At 47.7% G+C, this 26,612-nt stretch overlaps 1 protein-coding gene across 1 annotated transcript in view; it reads left to right on the top strand.

Annotated features, from left to right (window-relative positions):
- Positions 1–4,400: 4,400 nt before the first annotated feature.
- Positions 4,401–26,612, top strand: part of CAPN8 (calpain 8) — a gene marked incomplete at both ends in the record, with an annotated part of 45,333 nt that continues 23,121 nt past the window's right edge. The window contains 6 exons of the mRNA XM_081039180.1: positions 4,401–4,637; positions 7,782–7,851; positions 22,801–22,919; positions 23,434–23,567; positions 24,410–24,578; positions 25,081–25,164. Of these exons, the coding sequence (XP_080895306.1) occupies positions 4,401–4,637; positions 7,782–7,851; positions 22,801–22,919; positions 23,434–23,567; positions 24,410–24,578; positions 25,081–25,164 (813 nt within the window). The remainder of the gene's footprint in view (positions 4,638–7,781; positions 7,852–22,800; positions 22,920–23,433; positions 23,568–24,409; positions 24,579–25,080; positions 25,165–26,612) is intronic.

The following is a 26,612-nucleotide window of genomic DNA, read 5'->3' as shown; positions in this document are numbered from 1 at the left end:
CCTTTTGGCACGATGGGACACTTCCTCTCCTGGACAGATGGGGAACCGATCCACTCCTTAGAGACCACTAATGAATGCTTGGATCATAGCAGGCCTTCTCTGTAATACTATTTTCTTTTAATTTTACATTTTTGATTGAGAAATAATTCACGTTATAAAACTCACCATTTTAAAGTATACACATCTGTGATTTGTAGTACATTCACTCAGTTGTGCAACCATCACCACTATCCAATTCCAAAAAATTTCCCCCCAAAGGAAACCTCATACCTATTTGTACTCAGTCCCAATTCCCCTCTCTGCCCAATCTCTGGCAACCAATACTTGACTTTTTGTTTCTGTGGATTTGTCTCTTCTGGACATTTCATATAACTGGAACCATAAAGTATACGGTCTTTTGTGGCTGGCTCTTTCCCTTGGCATCATGTTTTCAGGCTTTATCCATGTGGTAGCGTGTGTCAGTGCTTCATTCCTTTTTATGACCAAATAACATTCCACTGTATGTATGGCCACACCACATTTTATTTATCTCTTCATTCATTGATAGATATTTGGGTTGTTTCCACTTGGGGGCTATTATGAATAATGCTGTTATAAGCTTTGGAGTATGAGGTTTGGTGGGGCCTAGTGTTTCCAGTTCTCTTTTAGAGAGTGGAGTGTTACTTGGAGTGACTACGTAACTCTGTTTAGCATTTTGAGGAGCTGCCAGACTGTTTTCCAAAGCGGCAGCTGCATTTTACCTTCTCACCAGCAGCAATGCGTGAGAAACTGCAACACTCCTGGTATTGGACGTGTCCCCTGCTTGCCTTACAATTCCAGAATGGGAAGGCTGGTGTGTGAGAAACCGCTGCCCACTTTCACTTATCCCGTTCCCAAAGTTATGCACGGCCCTAAGCCTTGCGAACTGTAATTGTCTGAGGAGAGCCCTTGGGCCTTTGGAAGGTTTATCTTCTGTGCTGAGGGGACAATGCAGCCTTCCTTCTAGCCAAGGAGAAGACACCTGTGCACAGAGCTCAGCTGGGAGTACAGAAGGGAGCTGCATTCACCTGCCCTGTTTGCCAGAGAGTTCTTTCTGGTAGCTGTCACTAGGCGTGTTTCTGCTCGGCCTCGGCAGCCTTGTCATGGATCCTGGGCTTCCTGGAAGGGAGCCTGCATTGGCTCTTGTGAGGCTGGGGTGACATCTGCCCAGGTTGGCAGAGCCAGCAGGCGTAGGCTGCTTCCTCCTGGGTGCCCGGCTGGATGACAGGGAGACGTTGGCCTCTGCTCAGAGGGTTGGGGGTGGGGGGACTTGGGGAGCAGAGCCGGCTCCTGACTCCATTCACTTTGCTTCTGGTGACTCGGTTAGTGAGGGCTCTATTTGCAGCAGCTCAGACCTGTCTGCCTAGATGAGGGAGGGTTTATTTGTGTAGCATCTGGATGTGACAAGGGAGGTAATTGAGGCAGGTGGGGTGGGAAGGAGATCTAATCTCAGAGGAGTCCCTCATGGAGAAGGAAGATTGCCAGCTGCGCTTACTCTGAGATTGGATGGAGGAAGGGCTGGCTCATTTTAGTCTCAGGGGAATGTATCTGGGGAGGTGTATGGGAGAAATGGAGGCAGGGAAAACATCCCATGAGATCCTTGTCAATTAACCAATGACCCTACCTGGCAGTGTCAGGCCCTTTTATCTGGTGTTCACATATCCAACCAGTGGGCATCTCATACCTGTGGGTGTTTGTTTATTCAACAAACATTTATTCAGTCCCTACTATGCACCTAGAGCTTTCTAGGCTCTAGGAATACAGAGATGAGCAAAACAAACACTGACCACTGTCCCTGTGGAGCTCGGAGCCTGGTGGCGTGGAGGGGCGTTCATTAAATGGTTTCTGGGCAGGGTGTTGCTCTGAGAGCAGGTAAGAAGGGGATGGCTTTGTAGAGGGGGGTCCAGAAAGCCTTCCTTGGGGCACTCGGCCTGATTGGCTGAGCAAGGGGTGGGAGTGGAAAGGAGGGCATTTCTGGCAGAGGGCACAGCAAGTGCAAAACCCTGAAATGGGAGAGAGCTCCACATTCCAGGACCCCAAAGAAAGCCAGGTAGTGGAGAGCAGAGAGAGAGGAGAGCATGGGAAAGGAGGTGAAGAGGGCGGAAAGGGCCAGTGTCTTAGGGTCTTAAAGCCTGTGTAAACCCTCTCCCTCTTCTTCTCCTAAGAGCCCTGGGCAACCATTGGGGGTTTTAAGCTTAGGAGTGACTTGGTCAGATTTGTGTTTGAAGTGACCACTCTGGGTAGAGTGAGATTGCTTATGGGTGTCAATCACAAGCCTTAGGTAATCAGGCAGTAGATTCAAAGGTAAAAATAGAAATTTCCTTTCTTTTCCCACAGAGTTGTTGATTTCTCCTGGAATCTAATCTGCTTAAGAGGAGTCTGTGTTGATTGAATGGAGTTGTGGTTCTGGTTTTAAAGGAGGATGGGGCCACCCAAGTGAGTTCAGGGTCAAGTTTGGGGGCTGGTGAGAATGAAACTGTGAACATTGGAGGAACTTATTAGTGGTGGGGGTTGGGGGGGCAGATGTTGAATGAAGGGAAAGTGATGCCGAGGAAAAGAAAGTGGGGCCCCCAGAGGGGCCAGGGCGATAGCCAAGTCCCTCTGATACGTGTTTGAGCCTCTGAAAGTCACTTTGGCCTTGACTTTCTGGTGAAACCTGAGAAACCATGTTTTCTCCTGGATGCCTGGGGATCAGACCCTTCTTTCTGCTTGCCCAGACCTACCCACTTAGCTAAGTGCTTTCCACAGAGACGGGCACGGCCTTAGAATGTCAGAGATGGGGCTTCAGAGGCCAGCTGGTCCAGGGCTTCTCAGAGCGTGGTGTGTGGACCCCTGCACTGGCGTCACCTCTGCGACACTAGTTGAAACGCTGCAGACTCCTGGGTCTTACCTTAGACCCACTGAGTCAGAGCTCTTAGGAGTGGGGAGCAGTGCTCGGGCCGTAGGAAATCAGCATTTTGACACCCTGTATTAGTTTCCTGTAGCTGTGGCAACAAATTGCCACGCACCTGGTGGCTTAAAGCAATAGAAATATATTCTCACACTTTTCGAGGCCAGAAACGCAAAATCAGTGTGCCTGGGCTGAAGCTAAGGTGTCGGCAAGGCCACACCCCCCCAGAGGCCCAAGTGGGGCCTCTTCCAGCTTCTGCTGGCTTCTGGCCTTCCTTGGCCTGTGGCGGCATCGCTCTGGCCCTGCTTCTGTGGACACATCGCCATGTCCTTTTTTTTAATCTGTTGTCAAATCTCCCTCAGCCCCCATCTTATGAGGACACCTGGGATTGCATGTAGGGCCATGACCATCTCTCCATTTCAAGACCCCGAACTTAATCGTGTCTACAAAGATCCTTTTTTCCAGAGACTAGGACTTGATATTTTTGGGGGACCGTTTTCCAGCCTGCTCCATGCACAAAAGCTCAAAAATCACCGACAACGTTTACATTCTTAGGGTACAACAGGCCTAGGAGAATGGAGCCCCGAAGAAAGGGATCAGTCCAAGGTCATGGAGCCCATAATCCACTTCTGAGACTGGAGCCCAAGACCCCTGCTTCCCAGGCCTTCTCTTTCTGGTCCTGGTTCCCAGAATCATGACAGCTGACAACTAGTGAGTGCTTCTTATGTACCTTATGTAGGTTAATGATCTAAGCAGATGACACATACTAGTTCATCGCTCTTCCAAGCAACCTTGTGAGGTCGGTCCTACCATTAGCTTCCATTTTACAGATGGGAAAATTAAGGGGAAGACAGGTAAAATAACTTGCCAAATGTTATTGTTTAATAGAGCGAATTACTGATGGAGGTGGGATAGAAACTTAGGCAGTCAGAGGTCAAAATCTCGTTCATAGTTGGAACAATGGCCCGTTGGGCTCACTCTGATCCACTCTGTGAAGCACCCCTTTCTGATATTTTTGTCCTCCTAGCAGATATGGAACCAAAATTTCTGGAAGGAAAGGAGACCTCTCTCACCCCTTGCTCTCCTCCTGCTCAGAACTTCTCTGATTCCTTGGTACATCCTTACCTCAAGCTGCACGACAGGCCTTCCCATCTCAGCCAATGGGCCCAGAGGGAGGCAAGGGGTCTTGCAGTGAGGTAGGACGGCTGGGATCCTAATGCATTTCTTAGGTTAATGACCTGGGAGGGGCTCTGGAAGGTTCCCAGCCTCCAAATTGTCTGCTGAAAGGCAGACAGGGAAGGTGGGGCATATTTGGGTACATATTTGCTTCTGGCTGTGACTCACTTCCCTCCGGAGCAGGGCTGCAGGTGAAATATTTACCTGCTCCACCTCCCCTCCATGCCGCCTTATAGCTCCTCTCCCCGTGGGCCAGGTCTCAGAGAGCACAGAGCAGCCCTGCCTTCGTGTCTACCCCACGGAGCCCACCTCCGGCATGGCAGCCCTAGCAGCCGGAATCTCCAAGCAGCGGGCAGCAGCCGAAGGGCTTGGCTCCAACCAGAAAGCCGTGAAGTACTTGGGTCAGGACTTCGAGATCCTGAGACAGCAGTGCTTGGACTCAGGGGTCTTATTTAAGGACCCAGAGTTCCCAGCGTGCCCGTCAGCCTTGGGTTACAAGGATCTTGGACCAGGCTCGCCCCAGACTCAAGGCATTGTCTGGAAGCGACCCCCGGTAAGGAGATGGGTTGGCTGTTGAGTGTCATACAGGATGGAGGGCCCTCACTTCTGGTCAGAAGTAGCTGAAGGAGGAGTCATGGCTTTGTATCTTAAATTCCTGTACCCCATATTTCAGAACACATCTCTCCTTTTAAAAAAAATTTTCAGAGGTGGTAAGGTATTAAAGGGAAGAGCATGCCTGGGATTTGGGACTGGACAAGTTAGATTTGAATCCTGGCTCTGCCTATGTGGCCTTGGACAGATAACCTCTGTGAGCCTCAGTTATCTCATCTGTAAAATGGTGCTACTGGCACCTCATTTTTCACGGTTGGTATGAGGACTAGAGACAAAGCTCAGGTATAGGGTCCAGCATGTAACAGACACAGAATACAAGGAACAAATCAGTGCTAGATGTAATAATTGATAAGGGGTCAGTTGTGATGTTATTGCTGAAAGCTACAAGGTCATGAATGGTCCCATCAGGGCTGGTGAGTGGAGAGGTGGGGGCTCTGGGTGTGTGAATGCAGATGGAACTCAGGGGCTCCGAGATACTGTCACTGGTCCCACCCAAATTTAGGGGCAGAGAATACAGAACCATCCTCCTGAAACCTAGGCCTGTGACCTACATATGACCCTTGTCAGTGATTTAACTTCGGGGATGGGAGCCCCCTCCACACAGAGTAGTTGTGAGAATTGAGATAATCATATGAAGTACTCTGTTCAGTGTCTGGCACATCAAGAGACTTACAAGAGAACACACTCTGGCCCTTGGCTTCTAGATACGATGGGAGAATTAAGTCACTGTCTCTATGTTCTCGGCAGTGGTTGAAAAGGGAGGATGAGAAGAGAATTCTTTAGAAATGGTCAAATCATCATTTAATGCTAGCTCCCTTACCCCTTTGTTTTCATCCCATCAGTTTTGCACAACAGTTCCCACTCTGAGAATAACTCCTCTGCCCATCTCCTTCCTGCCTACCCTGGACCATCTTTCTACCCCCCTCTGGATCTATGGGGCTCCTTTGGGATGTTGGCAAAATCAAAGGTTGAGAATTATGGTTTTCTATTCTAATCTCAAGAGTTGATGGCCACATTTCATGACAGCCGCTTTCCAGGCCTCTGTCTTGTGCCAGGCATTGCCAGGCACAATTTGGGAAGGCAGTTGGGGAGGAACTGAAAGAATGAGTTGTGGTCTCAGCTCTGAGGGAGGTTGTGGGAAGACAGACACGTGAATGAAGGACTGACATCCTGGGCAGAATGAAGGAAGGACTCAAAGAGGCATGAACCTGGTGTGGGCGCCTGGGATGTTAGTACTGGGTGATGGGAAAACTTCAGGGAGGAGGTCCCATTCCAGTGGGATTGAAGGATCCCAAGGGGCTTGGGGCGGGGAGGGGATGGAAATGGGGGAAGAAGAGTTCACTTTGTGACCAAAGTCAGGTACCACGTTTCTCTGAAAATAAGACCGGGTCTTATATTAATTTTTGCTCCAAAAGACACATTAGGGCTTCTGTTCAGGGGATATCATCCTGAAAAATCACACTAGGGCTTATTTTCCGGTTAGGTCTTATTTTGGGGGAAACATGGTATTAGTTAACCTTTGCCTAGTTCTTCTTCTCTTTCCTTTGAAATTCTTAAAGCCCTTCCCTCTCCAACCACATTGCCTGTTCTCTCCCAAACAGCGTCTTCACCCGGTCTCACTGTCCATGTAAATACGGTCATTTTTAGACGGGATGTGCTGATTTGTGCCTGACAACAAAATACAATAAAATGCAGAGGATGAGGTAGTAGAACCTGATTAATGTGGAGCTGAAGTACTCCCATGGTTCAGGGTTTTCAGATGAATAAATAAATGCTTGTCAAAATTTACCCTCTCCATTCTCCCGCATCAACGAAGAATGATCACACAGCTGCTTTTGGCCAGGCCGTGCTCACACACCACACAGTATATCATAGGACACAGTTTCACCCTCTAAAATCTTACAGATTATTAGACTTGTGAGATGGTAACGACCCTGATTCTGTCTCTTTCTGGGATGTGCCGTGGAACCTGGGAAAATCAGTCTGTTTCTAAATGCTTCATTGCTTTCTCCCAAGAGACCTCTCAGGGGCCTGGAAGAAGGTTGGGGTGTTCAGAAATGAGGTGCATAATGAGTTCACTTGCTGCTTTCTTCCCTGCCCTCCCCTCCCCCTCTCTACATTTTTCCGTCCTTCCCTCCTTTCTTCCTTAAATTGTGGTAAGATACACATAACAAAATTTACTCTAGGTACCTTATATACGTGAAATCATACAGTATTTGTTCTTTTGTGTCTGGCTTACTTCATTTAGCATAACATCCTCCAGGTTCATTCATGCTGTAGCATGTGTCAAGACTTCCTTCCATTTCAAGTCTGAATAATATTCCACTGTGTGCATGTACGATGTATTTTTTTTTCATCCATTCATCCATCAATAGGCACTTAGGTTACTTCCATCTTTGTGCTATTGTGAAGCATGCCTCTGTGAATATGGGTGTACAAATATCTCTTTGAGACCTGGCTTTCAATTCTTTGGGTTATATACCCAGAAGTTTAATTGCCAGATCAGACAACAATTATAGTTTCAATTTTTTGGGGAACCTCCATATTGTTTTCCATAGCCACTGTACCATTTTACGTCCCCAGCGACACGGCACAGTGCTTCCGGTTTCTCCACATTCTTGCCAACATTTGTTATTTTCTGTTTTTTGATAGCGGCCATCCGAATGGGTGTGAGGTGACATCTCATTGTGGTTTTGGTTTGCATATTCCATAGTTAGGAGCTGAAGCCACAGAATTGGGTGATGTCACCAGAGAGAATGCTTAGAGCAGATTATTGCTGCATGAAATGGGATCGCTGCAGAAGGGTGGGGACCCAGCCCAAGGGTTCCCTGATTCTTAGGGGTGAGCAGAGCAGAGGAGCCCTTGACGGAGATTGAGAAGGGGTACTTGAGAGGTGAAGAAAAAGTCCAGGGAGAGTAAGGGAGCGCAGAGCGCAGAGTTTTCAGCAATAACATGAGTTATGAGCGATGCATGATCTCCTAGGTAACTTCCAGGTCTGACTTCGATGATTCTAAGTCTACTTTACCCTGGCTGCCACCATCCCTGGGCATCTTCTGACTTGCGTCGTGTCCCAAATTGCTTTCAGGAACTGTGTCCCAGCCCTCAGTTTATCATTGGTGGAGCCACGCGCACAGACATTTGCCAGGGTGGTCTAGGTGAGTAACTGGGGAGAGTCCTGTTTACTTTGGGAGAGGGCGGGTGTGTGTGTGTAATGAGTAACATCAGATTAGCCGTGAGACTTGACGGACGGTAGCTACCTTTAAATGGATATGATTCGCCCTATAAAACGGCCAGGTCTGGACAATTATGAGCTGTCATAATAGGTGCTTTTATCATTAGTCAGAAAACAAGAATCCCATCTTCCTAGCCAAGCTTTCTTTCACAGGACCAGAATCCTGGGATTAAGAACCTTCCTTTCCTATTCTCTCCACATCAGGTACAGTGCAAACTTTTTTAAAAAGTAAAAGTACTTTTTAAAATTTTGTTTTCTAAGTTCTAGCCTCCAGCATCAGTAATTGAGGTTCTCCTCGAAAGCATATTAGTGTTGTTGAGTTCCTGGGCCCTCCTGATCCCAGGGCCACATGGCTTCTGTGTTGAGTTGGAGACCATGATATTCAAGGGGACAGCATGGCCCTCAGTTGAATTTGCTGGGCTTCCAAATTGCCATCCAGTGACAGCTGCAAACTACAGAACTGGAAATGAAAACAATGAGGAGAAAAATCCTACCTGGTGAAAACCAGCAAAACAAACAAAATCTCAGCATCTTTATGGCCCCGATAACCTTTATCTTTCAGGAGGTTCCTTTCCGTCCTTTTCTCCTTTTTTCAGCCAGGAAAACCCATTTTCCTCAGTCTGCTGGAAATCTATACGATTTTGAAAATCACAGGGTATTTCATTTGAAATGCCTCCAGTGTTCTCTCCTTTCATGAGTGTAGCAAACATCCCCTTAACCAGAGCTCATGTGGCTCTAAAGCAGTGAGAATGATTTGGGGTGCCACACACAAATGTGTGCCCTATTTCCGGAAAACCTCAGCCTCCTGGCCTAAGCCTTTGTGTTAGGGTCACAGAGGGGAGGCGTTCTGACCTTTCCTGTTCTGCGTAAGGGTGGCGTGCCTTTCACTTCCCGCTAAATGTTTCACCTAATGTAGCATGTGTCTCAGGGAAACACAACTTCCAATCTTACGCTTTTAGCGGCTTCTTGTTAGAGAGATGTTTTAACTTTGGAAAAGGTATTTAATGAGTGCCTTTTAATTGATTGACTTAGAGCGATAGATCTCCCTTTGACTAGTTTTAAGCAAGGAGAAAACAGGGTTGGCAGAAAGAGGCCTGAGCGTTACCGTGGTGACTGTGTGCTGCTGATGGATGGAGCCGGTGGCTGGAAGTGCAGGAAATGAACCCACACCAATGCTCAGAATCCAACTCACCGCAGGGTCAATGGGGCCTCACCATGGAGGCCACTTTGGGTCAGGACCACCACTGAGGTGGTGGTTTTTAATGAGCAGAGAGGAAGTCTAACTTCCTGAAGGGGCCAGCTGCTTGGTAGGGGGCTCAGGGCCTGTTGATCTGATAGCCCCTGACATGTAAAAAAGTGGGTGCCTCTTGGTGCAAGGGTGGAGGCCAGGGGCTGCGTCACCATAACCCCTGTGCCTGTGAGATTTGAGCCAGGGCTGGCCCTGGCAATGGTGGATTGAGGAGATTACGAGGTGAGATTCCTCACCCAAGAACAAGGCAGTGCCACGGTGCACCTGTTAAATGATATGGACTAATGTTTGTTCAATGCTTCGTTGGCTTTTCAGAGTCCAACACAGCCGAGTGGGGCCCAATCTAGGTTTAAAAAGTGTTATTATTATTTTTTTTAACAGATGATCTATATAATGAAAATGATGTCTTTTCTCCCATAGTTTTGTGTTACGATTGTATTATTAGTCTGAATACACACCGTCCAAAAATTAAGTGAACTGAAAGTTTACAGTGAAAATCTACTCCATCCCTCACTGCCCAGCAACCACTGTTTAAAAAATCTTTTCAGGGTTTCTTTATGCACATTCGAGCCCGTCTAAATACATAGTCTAATGTTTGTCCCTTTCTTGCATAGAATGGTACTTTGCCATTATTTGCTATTATTTCATAAAATATCTTTTTTTTAAATTTCATTTTATGTCATAAAATATCTTGGTGATATTTCCATATCAGTATAAAGAGCTTTGTTCATTTTTTTAACCATCCAAAGTCCTGTGCTCCATTGCGTGATGTGCCACGGTGGATTTATCTTGTTTCCAAGTGACACTGACAGACACGAGTTGTCTTCCCACAATTATAAGAAATGTTGCTGAGCACGCCCTTCTCCTCACATCCTATTGGACATCGAGGGTATTTGTCTGCTGGGCTGACACGTGGCCGCTTCAGTCATGGCGTGCGTCCCTTCTCCCTTCCTCCTTACCGTTCTTGCTAAACCAGGACTTCACCCTGAACATGTCGGCCTCTCGGCTCCCATCAGAGTTTGTGCTGATGTAGAGTCCAGCTTTCGTAGAGTGCTGGCTTTCTTCGGAGGCATCATTGTAAGAAAATAAAGGCGGGGAAGTCTGTAGTGCTAAGGGTTTGGTGGCCCCAGTACTTCTCTGTGTGGAATATGACTTTTTGTTGGGCGGTTCCGTCTCTGCAGAAGGGCAGTGGTTTGGCCGCCACACAAATAATTAAATGGGTGTCTTTTGATGAAACAGCCCCCAAACCAAAGCATTCCCTGGGTCCCCATGCCTGGGTCTCTTCACCCTTGCTCTCTGAGGAGGGGTGTCCCCCTGGAACCCCAGCCTCTCCATGCTCTGTCTTCTCGGTGGAGCCAGCCTCCCCAGGCCTGACAAGGGCCACCACACACGCAGCGTCCCACTGGAGTGGGAGCAATCTCAGGGCCACGTCGTATTGTGATGGAGTCAGTTGTAAATGTGTGACTCCCTGGAGGACGCTCCCTGTGGGACACACCTGTGGGTGTCCATCTCCCACGTGTGCTCAGGGTTGGCACATCACTCAGGGAACTGCAGAGACCTTGCTGGTCTCTCTGCTGCGGTTGCAGCACAGCCTGTCTCTTCCTTGCACATTGGCTCATGCATGTCCCCAAACTACTCGAGGCCTCTGTGGCCAGTGAAATAGACTCTCTAATCCACGAAGTACACATTTCTGGCTGTGTGCACGCTGCACAGTGAGTCGTGCCTGTGCAGTTGGTCCACCTGCCAGGGAACGTTGAGACAAGGCATCCGTTATGCCTTTGGTTGTGAAAATGCAACAGGACTAGAAATGGCTTCAGGCATAAATGGGCCCCAAAGCCACAGGAAGGGGTGTTACTCTACGAACCAGAAGACCTTGGTCTCTGAAAAGTGAGTTTTGACGCTGTTTTCAAGAGTAGGGAGCAGCAGAGTTTCTTCTTTTAACAAATGAGGAACAGAGACTTCCAGAATTTAGACAGAAATGAGAACGCTTTCTGAATAACAAGTGCTACAATGTTTATCTAAACTTTTGTTCTGGTGGTGGTTTATTTTCCATGCTGAGCAGGATTAGTAGTGAGATAAGCTTTCCTTTGAAGGTGTGCTGGGTGTTGGGGTTTCTCTCTCTGTATCTGGCCTTCCCCGCCTAGTTTTCCCTCTTGGTCTTATATATCTGTGCGTTTTGTGCTCTGTGCTTATCTTGTCTACCCTCCTTTCTCTCTTGACCTGATTTTTCTCTTCACCTCTATAGACTTGATGTCTTTCTCATCTTTGTTGTATTTCCTGAATAGAGTTTTATATTCTGTATTCTTGTTTTGAAAAGAAAATGACTGGCCTGTTTCACGTGTCTCTAAAGACAAAGAATTAACAATGAGGACCGAAATTCAGGTGCCTTCTCTGATGCCTCCGGCACGTTGATTTTCCTCCGTGAGTCAGCGCACCCCCACCGAGAGGGGACTGCCCTCCTGGAACGGGGGCCAGTGCACGTACTGCTCTCAGCACTGCTGTCAGCATCTTTAAAAGCGCTCTTCTAGAACCTTTGATCTATAGCTTCCTTCAAGGCCTGGGACAAAGTAAATCAATTCACTGGGACCAAACGGTTACTTTTAATGAACAATCAGGGGCCGCTTCAGTGAACTTAAAGGGCCAAACCCACTCTTTGATTCTGGCAGGCATAGGGTCAGACCTCCAGGAAGCAGAAAAACTGCAGACGACAGTTCTTTGCCACCCAGGCTTCTGTAACATGGAGCAAGTTTGCTTTTGCTATCAGGATGTGATTCTCCTTGGGGTGGCTCCCCTACTTTGTGGAATATTTCCCCCCTCTATCTGATTCCTAGTGCTAGGTGCCTTCATTTGTGGTCCCACTATCACCACTGTCATTTACTCAGAGGAAAGGGCACAGGACAACCATTTACATTTTAGTGTGAATTTGAGCCAGTGGGTTCCAAGCATTGTTTAAGAGCATGAAAGAATTCTACTGTTGTATCTTCAGTTACACTAACCCTCGCTGATTTATTTCCTTTCAGCATGAATGTAGGCAATGAAGCACAGTAATGAAAATCACAGGTTGTTTTCCTATCCTATTACAATTGTTGCAAATATCTCAAAACACCACTTCTACTCATCACTACCTCCTAATTATGCTGTTTATTAGGCTCCACTCCAAATCTTTTATATGGAACATTAATAAACAAGCACAGACTTTATTACATTTTTTTTTAAAAACATATTTTGGTAACTATTCCAATATAATTTTTTATAGCCCTATTTTTAAATTTTATGCATTTCAAAACATTATTCTGAGATCAGATCTTGACTTCCCTACACTGCCAAAGGGAAGTTATTAACTTGCCTTGGACGTTATTAACCTTATAAGGAGGCGGTGAGTGTTGCCAGGCCATGCCAGGAGGTTGCTCCTTGAGTGCCATCTTGGCTGAGCAGCCTAAGGTTTAGGTCTGAAAACCAAGTCTCAGAGAATGGCTGATTCCTACACAGACGGGTGCTTGCTGAAGTACTTCTGTTCTTCGTTTTCATTGGCTAGTCATTTTAACAGATTCCACAGACCCAACAGGACCCCCACCGTTAGGGCCTGACTCCCCGTGCCTACCAGCTCAGGGCACCGCCCACTGCTTAGGTTGCCACTTCACAGACCTCACCCCAGGGCCTACGGGTGATTTCTCCATCAAAGACAGGCTATGAATCTTGGGCTCCTCTTGCGCTCTCTGACTTATTAGGGACACAGTGCTACCTGCACCTCAGCGACCGGGTCCAGCATATGTGGCTGGTTAAAGAGCATAACTAAAGGAGGCCGGGGGCCATCTGCAGACAGTGCACTGGATGGAGCACTGGTGATGCAATATCTGGGTCCCCAAGGCTACGGGGAGCCTGACGGTGCTGGGTGCTGAGGCCCCTCACCGAGAGGAAAGAGCTGAGGTGGAGACAGGCTTGTGCAGGAGCAGGAAGCATGAGGCCTCTGTGAAGTTTGGCTCAGCCTCAGACATTTATTAGAAGCCCCTACAGGGGCACGGGGGGCTGTGTTCACAGGCGTGCACCTTCGGTTCCCATCACCCAGGGAACAGAAACATGGGCCCTCCTTTTCCCTCCTCTGCTCTCTCCTCCTCCCATTAGAGCCTAGTCCTGGCACCACCTGCTCACTGGACAAAGGACGGATGTCTTCTTTATTCTAAGAGGCTACACTGACTTGAAGAATCGAAACAAGCATGGTCTCGGTTGCAGCAGTGTGGGCCGTTTTATAAGCCCTTCCTGGACGCCACTTTCTTTCAGACACTTTCTCTTGGCTCTGTCAGTTCCTGTCGCTTCTCTCTGGCCTTCTGGGCTGTTCTTGCTGATGTTGGGCTGTGCGATCCCTCTCCAGCCTACAGAAGTTCATTGGGTCTGCACTGCACAGAGGCACAGTTTGCTCCCCACTGTGTCCCTCTCCCTTCACAGTCACCTTATAAAGTGACAGTTGGGGTTTCTCGTGGGCTTAGGGAATGGCATGAGTCTCCTGTTCCCCTCCTCCTCCCTGTTCCCTGGGGTGGGACCCTCTCCACTTTGCACTCGGTTTACCATCTCACCTCCTGCTCTGTCTCATCTAGAGGTCCCACAGGATGGCTATGTGGCCTGGGGATTTGTTCCTGGCTTTCAGGACCCAGCCCTTGGTCACTGCAACCTGCGATCTTGCCTCAACTTAGTCTCTGATCTTCTGCCCCCTGGGCTCCTCAGCCTTCTGCTCTGTAAGGGGAAGGAGATCTGGGGGTCCCCCAGGGGCATCTTGAGCCCCTTCTGCACACCTATTCAGGTCTCAAGGGCTGTGTTTTACCATCACTTTCCAGGCCAGTGACTGAGGAGCTGCCCTCCATCACTTTGGCTTGGGGTGTTGGTCCCTCTTACAGAGTACCCCCTTGCCTTATCTCTTTAAATTAAATTTGCTCTTACTTGTCCATGCCATTGGTCTCCCCAAATCTCCTTTGTCTCCTGGCTCCTGGGTAGTCAGAGTTGGAAGCTTCTATGGACGGATTAACTACGGGGCCCATGACACAAATGAGTAAAGAGTCACAATAGAGAGTAGTGGGGACTGTGGCCAAGTAGAGACCATGCCGGGTATGAAAAGGAGCCAGGAGACCTGCCCCGACTGCCATACATCTAAGAGCTCTCTCTAGTCACTCTTGCTCCTCTCACTTGGCTTTGCTTTTCTTGATGGCGTTTACCACCACCTGGCACATTTAATTATTTATCGGTGGGTTCCCCACTAGACTGTAAACTCCATGACATCAAGGATTTTGCTCCCCCAAATCCTTGTATCCTGAGGGCCTAGAATAGTGCTTGGCACAGAGTACATGCTCAATAAATATTTATACAATGACCATATAGGGGACTTGGGGCCAGATTTTGCAGTTCTTAAGCGAAGGCAGAAATCTTTCTTTTTTTTTTTTTTTTTTTAATGTGAAACCTCCCAGTTCAAATACATCAATCACTATGCAGGCTAGCTCTGCATACGCTGAACAGAATAGATCTGCAAGGTAGTTTTGACTGGTTTATTTCCTTCAGTCTACACCAAAGCCCTGCTGGGCATGAGTTATGGCACTGACCCTCTGGACTTTTTGTAGTCTAATCAGCTTTCACCCTTCTGATCTGCACTGAACTGCTGCTAGGGGTTCCTACTTTGGTCTTTGGAGAAATGATGTTTTTTTGTAGATGAGCCCCAGGCAGACCTGCGCTGGCTGCTGATTGAAATTGCTTTCTTTGTGATTGCCTGCCCGCCAACCTGGCCAGGGTCCTGTCTGCCACTCCACCTAAGAGCTCTGCTTTCTTCCTGTCTCCTCTTGCATTTTTTTTTTTGCTCTTAGGCACTGGTACTCAGGATATTTTCCCGTACTGAAAATGCCTTGTTTTCTGTCCATCACACCCCACTAGGCTCCCAGGCATTTTTACGTCTGAGTTCACGTCACCTCCTCTTTTAATGTGTTTACGGCGGGAGGCCATCCTCATCTTACCACGGAGACTCTCCCTTATCCTGTGTTTAATACTTGATGCACTTTAAAAACCCACATGTACATTGGGAAGCCTGAGGATCCCCAGCACTGCTTTGGGAGTGCCAGACCATTGTCGGTCACTTTGGAGGGGGGCATTTGACAACCTGTGTAACCCGCCCCAGCACAAATGGAGAAGGGCCACTTCATGCCTCCCCATGTGGATTTCAGCCTGGGCCAGAGCTAATATGAAATCAGAGTGCTCATCGTTTCCTTTCTTTCTCCATTAGACCTGGCTTCTAGTGTTTTGCCTTAGTTTTGCATCCGAAGGGCATTATAATTAAATTCGGTCAGCACACCCCTTCCTTGAAACTGGCTCTGAGATGTTTTAACATAAGCCCCAAATGTATTTACTTACTGGTTTTTTGTTTTTTTCTCTCCAGTGAATCAATTCCATTTTTATAATCTAAGAAAGTGTCCCCTCTACCTAGCATTAAAGGTGTGATTTAGAACAGAGTGAGAAATCCGTGAGTAGTTTCTCTCCATTGAGCCTTATTCCTTCAACAATAGCAGAAATTGGATAAGAATTGGCCCGATGGGCTTCGTGAACTAGAAGAAACACTGAAATAATTTGAATCAGTTCCCTCAGCTGTGAAGAGTTTTCTTTCTTTTTTCCCCCTTTCCTCCTCACTGATAACTTAGAAGGTAAAGCAAGATGGCCTCTGATTGAAAAGATGACCCCCCACGAACTATCCTCAGCCAAAAGCCACCCTCTGCACCCGGTGGCCCACTCTGCTGTCAGGTCTGAGGGATGTCTTCTGGGTAACCATGGGAACCGGAAAGTGGAGATCTGTGCTGGTCTATGGGGGGGCCACCAAAGTGGATTACTTAGTGTACTTTATTAGATGTAGTGTAGCTCGAAAGGAGTCATTTTGAGGATATGAAAATTATAGTTGCTGTAAGGAGTCACACCGCCACTGCTCAGAAAAATACCAGTAAGATTTTGGGGCTAATCTTTGAAACTGTATCGATGACACTCCTCCTAGGGTGACCCATATACCCCACCCCCTGCTGAGAGTTTCTGGACATTCATAACACCAGGGACTGATGTGCTCTAGGGTCTCGCTTCTAGAACAACGGTAGCTTGCTCTAAGGCAACCACAAAATGAGGAAGCTATTATAATAATACGTGCTAGATTCTTAGTTTACCAATATCACAGGAGGTACGGACCATGTGGCAGGCTCAGGGATAGGGGTGGTGGGATGCTTATAAGAGCAAAGGGACATGTGTGACTCATCAGACATACTGATTTGTCAGAATCAGGAAGACCTTTCCCAGCTCACTCATTCATGTGACAAATTCTCATTAAGTGCCTTCTTCGAATAAACAGACACTGTCTCTCCTCTCCTGGTAAAGAGAGATGGGAAGAAGGATCCAGACAGCAGAAAGAATAGGAACAGGTCCTTCGGCTAGAAAGAGCAGGGCCCTGGAGAGGACTGGTAAGGACGAGGCAGGGCTGGAGCGCAGAGGAAGCCGGGAATGCAGGAGCCGAGTGCAAAGGGGGCAGTCAGATTGCCAGGGCCTTGATGCTGGCCGAGGAGTTGTGGCCTTTATTCCTCAGGGCAATGTGGAAGCATGGAAGGTCTGTTAGCAGGGTCATGTTCAGCCAGACTTGCTGCCATGGGGAGAATGGAAAGACACCTGCAACGTAAGAAACACTCGTTATCTGAGGACAACTGGTGTTGGAAGAGGGCCACTAAAAGTAAAACGGAGGCCCGGGGTTCTTAGTAATTAGTTTCTAAAAAGGTTTGGTTAGTGTATGACTTTGAAAAACGATACAAAAGATTTCTCTTGGATTTCACAATACTGATGGTCACAATTGCAGCTTTGTGCTAAATCTTAGAACAAAGAATGGATTTGATTGTTGACTTTTTGAGGGATATGCTTTTCCTGGAAAACGTTACAAGACGGTAGGTAGCAGGCCACACACTCGCTCCACTTTTTGCTTGCCCTTTGAAGCAGAATCATGAAAACATTGGGAAACTTCACTTTTCCCAAGGTCCTCTTTGAATCCTTTGATGCTCAAACCATTCCCTTGGGAAGTGCCAGTCCTGCCTTGAGCCGAGGGAGTTTTCTCTTCCTCAGCTGTAACTGCTTGAACTCTGCCAGGGTCTCCTTTCATCACTTTCACTTTACATCACTTTATGTCACTTTCATCCATTTCACGAAATCCAGCAAATTTAGCCAAATGTTCAGTGTCACATTGTACCCGCTTTGAATTCTGTGTGTGTGAGACTGGCACGATTCATGTAGGGACAGTAACTACTGTGAAGGGGGGAGAATGTTGAAGCACAAATGCATGAATATTTTCACGTCATGACAAGTTTGCCTCTTTTCTGCAACCTCCTAAGTACAGCTCTGCAACCCCCAATGAATATTTGGGGAAAGAGGGTCCCTTACATTCCCAGCAGGAGAGAAGGCAATGGCAGGGGTGTTAAGAGAGGAGGGGCCGGTTTGGGGAGCTATTTAGGAACAATATCAAAACCATTTGGGAAGCAACTGGACACGAGTGGAGTGAAAGCAAAGAGGAATTAAAGTGGCTCTCAGGTTTGAGCAAGTGAGAAACTGGTCATGCAGATGCCTGAGATTGAAAATGCCTGAGAGGCAGGTGGGTGGGAGCAAGATTCTGATTCCTGCTTCATAGACCAAACATACAGGGAAATGTATAGAGAATTGTACCAGCAATGGCCTAGCATAATTTTCATTTTAATTTTTTTATAGAGTAGTACATACTCAATTAATGTTTGCTGATTCACTTGTTTGGGCTCCCTGGTGTTTTTGGTTAATTTCTGTTGGGTGATAATAGTGCATAGTAGTGAGGTTTATTGAAGGCTTTCTATGTGGCAGGCACTAAGCTAAGCACTTTACACATATTACCTCATTTTTATTTTCATAACAACTCCAAGACTTAGCAACTATTTTATGTTATTGCAACATAAGGAGATGAGGTAGGTCAGAGAACACCAAATGTTAATGAGGTGAAGGCCAATGGAAAATGAAAATGATGAGAGGCTAGTGAGAAGCTGTGTGTGGTTTGAGGGAAGGAGAGAAAGTTCCTGAAATTTCTTGTTTGTCTTGCCTGGAGGTCTAGGGCATATATTTCAAACGGTGATAATCCTGTTTGCTTCTGTGTCCGTCCGAGTGGCTCTGGAGCGCGGGGGAAGGACAGCAAGCTCATCATCTTGCTGGACTGACTAGTCCTGGCTCTGACATTGCTTGTCTGACCTTGGGAGGTCACTGAACTGCTGAGAGCCTCAGCTTTGCTCATCAGGAAAGTGGGGATTGAATATGCACTTTACCTGGTGCAAAGCCCGAAAGATTCAAACACAGGAAGTTACTCTCCTTGTGCAGAACACAAACGAGGGTATGGCTTATGCTATTTCAGGGGAACTCTTGGAGGATGAAGGGTTGAGCCTGGAATGTATTTCTTTCTCATCTCCGCTTTGCAGGAACTCACCCTTCCAAGAAACCATTGGATTAACCTACTTTAGGATTGAACACGATTTACTGTAGGTCACTTCCCGAAGTGCAAGGTGCATTAACTGGAAGTATATCTATAGGTTCAAAGAAGCTGCAGAGTCCTGCCTGGGGAAGTAGGGAACTCAATGGAGTTCAATTCAGTTTAAAATTTTGTCCAATCCAATAAATGAAAGTCTGTTTCGGCATAAGGGACTGATCCCTTTTGGGTAACTGGTGAGTCTTCCAGATTCCTCTCCCCTCCTTTCCAAGATGGCGCTGGAGGACTGGCCCCGCTGGGTCCCCATATGCACGCTGGCTGTGTCTGCCCAGGTGCGGTTGGCCTGGCTCCTGGGCCATCTGCTGGTGTCTACTGCTGGCACCATACTGGTGGCCTCTTGAACTTTATTTGTAGAGGCCAAAGGGGACCTGAGAGGTTTTTCCAGAGAGCCAGTTGGGTATCTCTTTCTTCTGTGGCTCACGATTTTCTTAATTCTGTGGAGGCTGCCCAGGTGGGTGCCGGACTTCTCTCCAAGGTATGCATTTTCAAATCACTTCTGGCAATTTCATACCAATGTGATTTCTCAAGGAAGCATTTTATGCTGGGGTCTATGAAAAGTATGGGGCACACTGTTGGCCTCCAGTGAGCTTCCAGTCTAGCCAGAGAGATGGGAATTGTCAGCAAAGCAAAAAGAGCCACAAGTGTGTGCGGAGGGTTTTAATGTATCAAAAAAGGAGGAAGTGAATGCTGAGGGCTGCAAAGGCATGTTCACCAATGGGAAGGAGATGGGGAGGGCAGCTCCTGCCATCACTTAGCACAGTGTGCAGAGCTGAAATAGTGCCTGTGTGTAAAACCCGAGAGCAGCCTTATACCAAAGAGCAGGGGAAGAATGCGTCAGCTTTGATCAAATATTGAAGGTGGGTTTTTACAAAACAAGCACATGTTAGCAGGGTCGAAATCTTTGCATGAAACTCAGATGTGCCAGCAGCACATCTTTGTTTTCCTGGACTGTTCTCAGCTTGGTGGGGAGCCCCGATTTCCACTGACCATGTGTGGGAAGGAAACATAAACTCGTCAATTAAAGGTATTTCCTCCTCTGCCTGTTTCAGGTTCTCCTCTCTTTTGGATAAATGTTCATCATTCAATCACTCTGCTTGGTGGTTTCTTGCTTCTTAAAGGCCCATCTCTGGCCTCCCCAAAATGGCATCTGGATACATCGAAGGCCACATATCCCTCTGGACACTGGGGGAAGGGCTGGTGGGTCCTCTGGGTCCTGGCTGGTCTCTTGGAGATGTGACTGGCGTATTGTGCGGTCTGTTCTCCTGGTATTGTCAGGGTCCAGTGGACCTTCCCTGGCTGAGTCAGGCCCAGCTCAGTGTGCATGGACACGTCACGCACTCCCTCCAGTCCCTGACCCACAGGCTCTGCAATCACTCACCATCTGAAGCACTAGAGGCTGTTCTTTGCCATCTTCTCTCACCTCTCTGCCTTGGTACTCTCTGTTGCCATTTTTATTCCGCTCCCAGAATCCCCAGAGGGAAACAACATACGTCCTCTCTGCTTTGGCTTCCTCTTGGGGTGTGAAACTATTGTTCTCACTCCTGCCATTGTTTGAGGAAGGGGTTCAAATGTCTGACATGTCTCTTTCTTTCCCTCCTCTCTTTTTCTCTCTGTGGCCCAGAAGCATCTCCCTTGGTGTTTGGGAAATTCCCTTAAGTTAGAGCCTGACGTCTTGCTACCGTGACCTATAATAACACTAAGTGTTCAGACTGCCAAGCTTTGATTGTAATAGATAAAGGGAATTTTTGAATTCAGAGATTTCTTTTTAACACAGCTTGACTCAGGATTGTTTCTTGATTGGCTTAAAACTTTCCCTGACAGAGCGAAGCAATGACTTCATTGTTGTAATTGGGGTCTATCTGTTTTCTGGAAGCCCTGAAACCCCCCGATGTGATGGGTGGGGGGATTCTAGGGATCATGATTTGAGTGGAATAGAAAAATCAGTTTATTATTTTGATAATTATGAAACCCATTACATATATAACCTGAATAAGGAACAGGAAGAACAAAGCTCAGTTGGTTCTTCAACTTACCATGGATCCCTGCCCCTCCAGCTCCCTGGTTAGCCGAAACTGTAGCCCATGACTAGCCCTCCCTGGAGGTGTCTGGGGAGCAGGGACTTGCCCATCAAGATTATTTCCCAGCTTTTTTGGGGTCCACCTTATTTACCACTCAACTTGGATCCAAAGCCTCTTGGCTGCTTTTGAAAATTAAAACTATGCACAAAGATCAAAGCTGTGTCCCCACTGAGAAGAACCCAAGTAATGTGTCATAGGCTTGAAGGCAAGTCCTCAAAACAAGCTCTTGAAATATTTTAAACAACAGAATAAATGTTTATTCTCTCCAGAGGGCTTTTTGAAGGGAAACACACTCATTTGGATATGTTTCTTCGAGAAAGCATCTTTGCCATGACAATGCATTTGCACCTTCCACAGTCGCTGACAGTCGTCCAGGAGCTTGCATATCCACTGCATCTCCTCAGAGCTCTGCACTTGCCGTGACAGCCAGGTGGGCCCTGTGAAATGTCAGAAGGGAGGCAGGTGAAGAGAAAATTAAAGTGTCCTCCAGCTGGGCAGCCCTATTTGATGTCAGCAGCTGAGGGGCATTTTATTCCTGTGCCTGGAATTGTAATGTCTAAGGAGCGTTCTAGGTGGGCCGCTGGAAGCAGCTTAGGCTGAGAGCATGACTGTCCCTATCAGAAGAGAGGCAGGTTATGCCCAGTCCTGAGGGCCGTGCAGCTGCTCTGATCTCTGTGAGGGGCCACCTGCCTTAGGAGAGGGCTGCAGAATACTCATCCCATCCACTCCCCAGAGGCCAGTGCCTCTGATTGTCTTCCCTTGTTGTCTCCCTCTGCCCAGAGCTTTAGCGGCAAAGGCCCCTGATCTTGGTGGAGATAGGACCTGTTAGGTTTGTGCATATCCTGGTTGGCCTCCATTTTCCCACACCCCAGGGGGATTCAGGTGCAAACACATCAGGTGCTGCTGGGGATTTGCACAAGAACAAAATATGGCTCATTCATTCCTTTGGACACGTGCTTATTTTCATTCATCAAACATGGAGCCCTACTATGTGCCAGCCACCTGCTGTGAATGCCAAGATGAAAAGATCCACATCTTTGCTCTGCAGGAGGAGAACAGAGAAGAATGGCAGTGAGAGACAGTTATGCTCAAGTGGCTCAGGAAGGTGCTGGGGGCATCTCTTTCTCTCAGGGACGCCCTGGACTTACGGTATTATCATGACTTATTACCTTGACCTTCCTCCACCCCCACTCGATTTTACCTCCTCGATTCCAGTGACAGAGTATGCGTGACTCTTAACCAGCTTCTGTCTGGTGATGGCTTCTGTTTCGGCTGCACTGGAGACCTGGGTTGAAAATAAAGTTCACGTAGGGTGGCTGCCCCTGACCTTGTTGGGGCTGGTCCTACATCTCGAAAGGGACCGTCACCAAACTCTAGAATTTTTAACCTCTTTTGACTTTTATTTCTTCTGCCTCAAATTATGATGATTTAATGCTAATCAATATCTCAAGAGTGTTACAAGCAATGAGGCATCAAGGCGGTCATGGTGAGCTCTGGAACGCAAAAGGGCAGTCTACACAGATGTGGAGAGCCAGCTTTCTGTCATCCAAGGTTATGCGGGGCAAGGAACACACACATGCACGCACAAGCATGCAATCACACACACACACAAATATCCTGGGCTGAGCAAAGATTCGATGTTTCCCCCAACCAAATGTTTTTATCAGGACCAAAGAGACTGATTTTTGTGTCTTTTGTTTTTTCCTTTCATTTTTTTACTCCACTGGTTGAGTGCTTAGCAGTGTGAAATGGTCAGCATTCAGGAGGCCATCGAGAGGAGCAGAGAACTTTGGATCTAAGTACATGACGTCCAGTGAGACAGCAGGAGCAGATGGCTGCTGAAGGTCCACTTCAGACATGGCAGGAAGAGAGTCTGACAATTTGACTTAGAAGGGACAGGGGTGACATGGGCTCTGGATTGAGTGGGACATTGAGGGTTAGCAAAGCAGGGACCCTGCAGGCCCAGCCTGACCAGTGTGCGTCTTCCATGGTCCGCTGCAGGTGACTGCTGGCTCCTAGCGGCCATTGCCTCCCTCACCTTGAATGAAGAGCTGCTTTACCGGGTGGTCCCCAGGGACCAGAACTTCCAGAAGAGCTACGCGGGAATCTTTCACTTTCAGGTATCATGCCCGGCTCATGGCCCGTGACACTACTTTCCATGTTCTTTGGTCCCACCCTAGATCTGCTGATGGGAGCTCTGGAGTCGGGGCCCAGTGGCCCCTGTTTTAACAGTCCCTGCAGGAGCTTCTGGGGCACACTGGGGTTTGAGAACCGCTGCTTTCACCCCTCCTTCTAGTCACCCACATGTCCATCCCCCTCCCCCAGGCCTTGAACAAAGGCTTGGGAGTGAGTGTCATGAGATATGGGTCCGGGCCACCCACTACCACCTCTGTGTGATGCTGGGTAGGTTTCCTTAGGCACAAACTCGGACACTGGACTCGACGTTTCCTGCTTTTTCCAGCCCCTCCTGTGTGCTCGGATCAGTAAGACACGGCTGTTAAGGAGCTTTGAATTCACAAAAGGTCCAATACTGAACACTGATCTTCATAGGGGCACCTTCTGAGGTCCCCAAAGAGACTCACTCCCCCCATCAGCTTATTCCCTTGAGCAGCCGCTGTGTTTTCCTGCCCCCAGTTCTGGCAGTATGGAGAGTGGGTGGAAGTGGTCGTGGACGACAGGCTGCCCACCAAGGATGGGCAGCTACTTTTCCTGCATTCCGAAGAGGGCAGTGAATTCTGGAGCGCACTGCTGGAGAAAGCCTATGCCAAGTAAGTGGGGCCGTTAGGAGCTAGGGGACCCCACAGTCTTCCTGGAACATCTCACCTGACCCCTTCCCAAACTCAAGGTATCATGCCCAAGTCTTTCCCATCACCTGGACCCCCATGCCCTGTATCCCATAGTAACCAAGAGAAACAGAAATTTGGGCTAGGGGTTTAAGAACTCAGTTCTGTTCCACATGAATGTGTGAACTGGAGACAAGCCACTTAGTCCCTTGGTGCCTTAGCTTTCTCCTCTTTCAATCCCCCAGGGCAGTTCTTAGGTCCAAATGAATTTTCCAAAGAATTATGAAGAAGAAGAAAACCACTATACTTAGATACCAAACTCAACAAAGGCTATTGATCCTTTGTTCAAGAGTCATTCTCCTCATTGGCATTTGATGTTTAAAGACTTCTTTTGGGTTCTTTTAATTAGTTTCACTTACTGGTACCCTTTCCAGCAACCCCAATTCCTTTCCAGCCCTATTCCTACAGCAGGCCCCAGGAGATGCCTCTCAGCCTTGAGGGAGGGTCCCCATCATCCCTATTCATGCCTGCAACCCCCAGAATCCCAAGAAGCCAGGGTCAGCTCTGGAAAGGTTGTACATTGCTTTTTCTAGGACTGGGTGGCCTGATGAGAGGTGGTCTGAGATTCATTCCTGGCAAAGTGCTGAACTGGCTACCTGAAACTGTGGCCTAATCACCTTCCTGGCCCATGGCAAAGTTGGCAAAACCCTCCCTTACTTTCCAGACCACCCCATGTCCTAGCATCGTCTCTGCCCACACCCACAGGGTTCCCTCACTGGGGTTGCTAATGGCTGTGGTTGATGCTTATTTTCTTTCTTTTCCAATAGGCTCAACGGTTCTTATGAGGCTCTCACTGGAGGGTCCACAGTGGAGGGGTTTGAGGATTTCACGGGTGGCATCTCTGAGTTTTATGACCTGAGGAAGCCACCCGCCAATCTGTACCAGATCATCCGGAAGGCCGTCCATGCAGGGTCACTGCTGGCTTGCTCTATTGATGTGAGTCAGGACGTGTTTTCTTTGCTCCCCTCCCCACATGTCGGGGGAAGGGACTGGACAGGGGGCGAGAGGCCTCGGAAGGCTTTGGGACAGAGAGAAATGTTATGGTGCATTGGGGGTTGGGGTGGTGGATGTGAAAGGACAATTAGGAAATCTGCTCAGTGAAAACAATGGAGAAGCAGGACTTGTCCAGAGCAGTCGTGATGGGTAATTAGTCTTCTTCATGCAGCAACTCTTGGAGAATCAATGACTTGCCAGTTTCCTGTGACATTTTAAAGGCTGGTAATCACATTCCAGGCTTGGCAGCCGCACGGCATCCTGCCTGGAACTGCAGGCCTAATTAAAGAGGGGTCGGATGGAAGCTCTATCACGGCTGCACCTGCACCCCCGGCCCCACACTGGGGCCCCCGTGGCTGTGTATAATGTCTTTGGAAATAACTGTAGCACCAGCCCCAACAAGGTCAGGGGCAGCCACCCTACGCAAACTTTATTTTCAACCCAGGTCTCCAGTGCAGCCGAAACAGAAGCCATCACTAGACAGAAGCTGGTTAAGAGTCACGCATACTCTGTCACTGGAATCGAGGAGGTAAAATCGAGTGGGGGTGGAGGAAGGCCAAGGTAATAAGTCATGATAATACCGTAAGTCCAGGGCGTCCCTGAGAGAAATAGAGAAGGGATCACCACCAAGAGTTTCCTTGCCCGGCTGAGGTGCAATCTCTCTTCGGCTGCGCGAAGAAAGCCCCGCCACCACACATGTGTGGTCAGCTTTAGCTCATTACAAGTGCCCTTCTGACGCTTACCCACTCAGAGGTGGGGGATGTCACCTTTCAGAGCTATAGCTCGATGGAGTCTAACTAAAAGCAGGCTCTCCTCTGAGAGGTGGCCGGGAAGAGGAAGAAATTTCTGGAGGAAAGTTGTAGAAATTGTTAGTTAGATTCTATACTCATTCCAAGAAGTGTCATTGTGCAGCCCAAGCAGGGGAAATGCCTAGCATCCTCAAAGAGAAAAAAGACAGTGATACTTGCCCTGACTTTGCTGGGTGGGTATAATCATGGGAAGGAACACAGGGGTCCTTCACTCTTCAACCCAAGGAGAAAGTGTGAGTTATCATTTTCATTGTTTTTATTTCCGATATTCTGCCTGTGCCCCAAAAGGATTTGAGGTGGTTTACAATGAAAAGCATAGACACAATAAGACCATACAACTAAGGTAAAACACACCAGACCATCTACGCTAGACAAAGTGCAACAGCTGAGAAATTAATTTGCTTTGGCTTTCCTGATGGCCAAGGCAAAGAGGGAAATGCAGTGGGAGTCTCAGCTCTCGTTCTTTATTAAAATGGCATGGATGTTCATTGCATGTGTTTATGTTTCGTGAATATGCTCTTTAATTAAGTCCATCCCCAAATACGAATACGTATAAACATTGGGCTAGGGCATGATGGAAGATATAAAGGGAAGTAAGACGCTGAAGACTCCACGATTCATTGCATTTATGTGGGTGTTTGCAAATGCAAGCATGTGGGCTCATAGTGACTTATCAATAAACAGCAGGGGAAGGCAGTACGTATGGATTTATGAGTATGAGGTTTGGAGAGAAAGAGTGTGGGTGCCCCTCCTCCATCTACCTCTTACTGACTAGGTACTCTTGTATAAGTTCACACATCCCAGTCTCAGATTTTTTGAGCTGTAAAATGAAGAGTGTAACAGTACCTAGCTCCCAGAGTTGTGTTGAGGTATAAATGAGGCAGTGACTCATTGGAAATGCTTAGCCCCATCCCCAGTCCATACAGTACATGTGCAGTAAATGTAACTGCTGTGCTATGAGTATTTGTTGAGAGGGCATTTATCATCATTAGTTCTCGTATATTAAGAACAGAGTCAACTATAAAAATCGAAATCAAGGTTAAGGCAGACATAAGCTTGTTTCTGTGCTAGACTCACTATTTATGCAACCAAGTTGTGAAAAATAGAGCAGTTGGCCAGGGCCTGAAAACATGTCAAAAGCAAACAAAGTGGTTGTTTAGAGACATTT

Source organism: Rhinolophus hipposideros (assembly GCF_964194185.1).
Source record: "Rhinolophus hipposideros genome assembly, chromosome: 26".
Classification (NCBI taxonomy): Eukaryota; Metazoa; Chordata; class Mammalia; order Chiroptera; family Rhinolophidae; genus Rhinolophus; species Rhinolophus hipposideros.
Note: the sequence above shows the minus strand (reverse complement) of the source record. Positions and strands in the feature narration are given on the sequence as shown.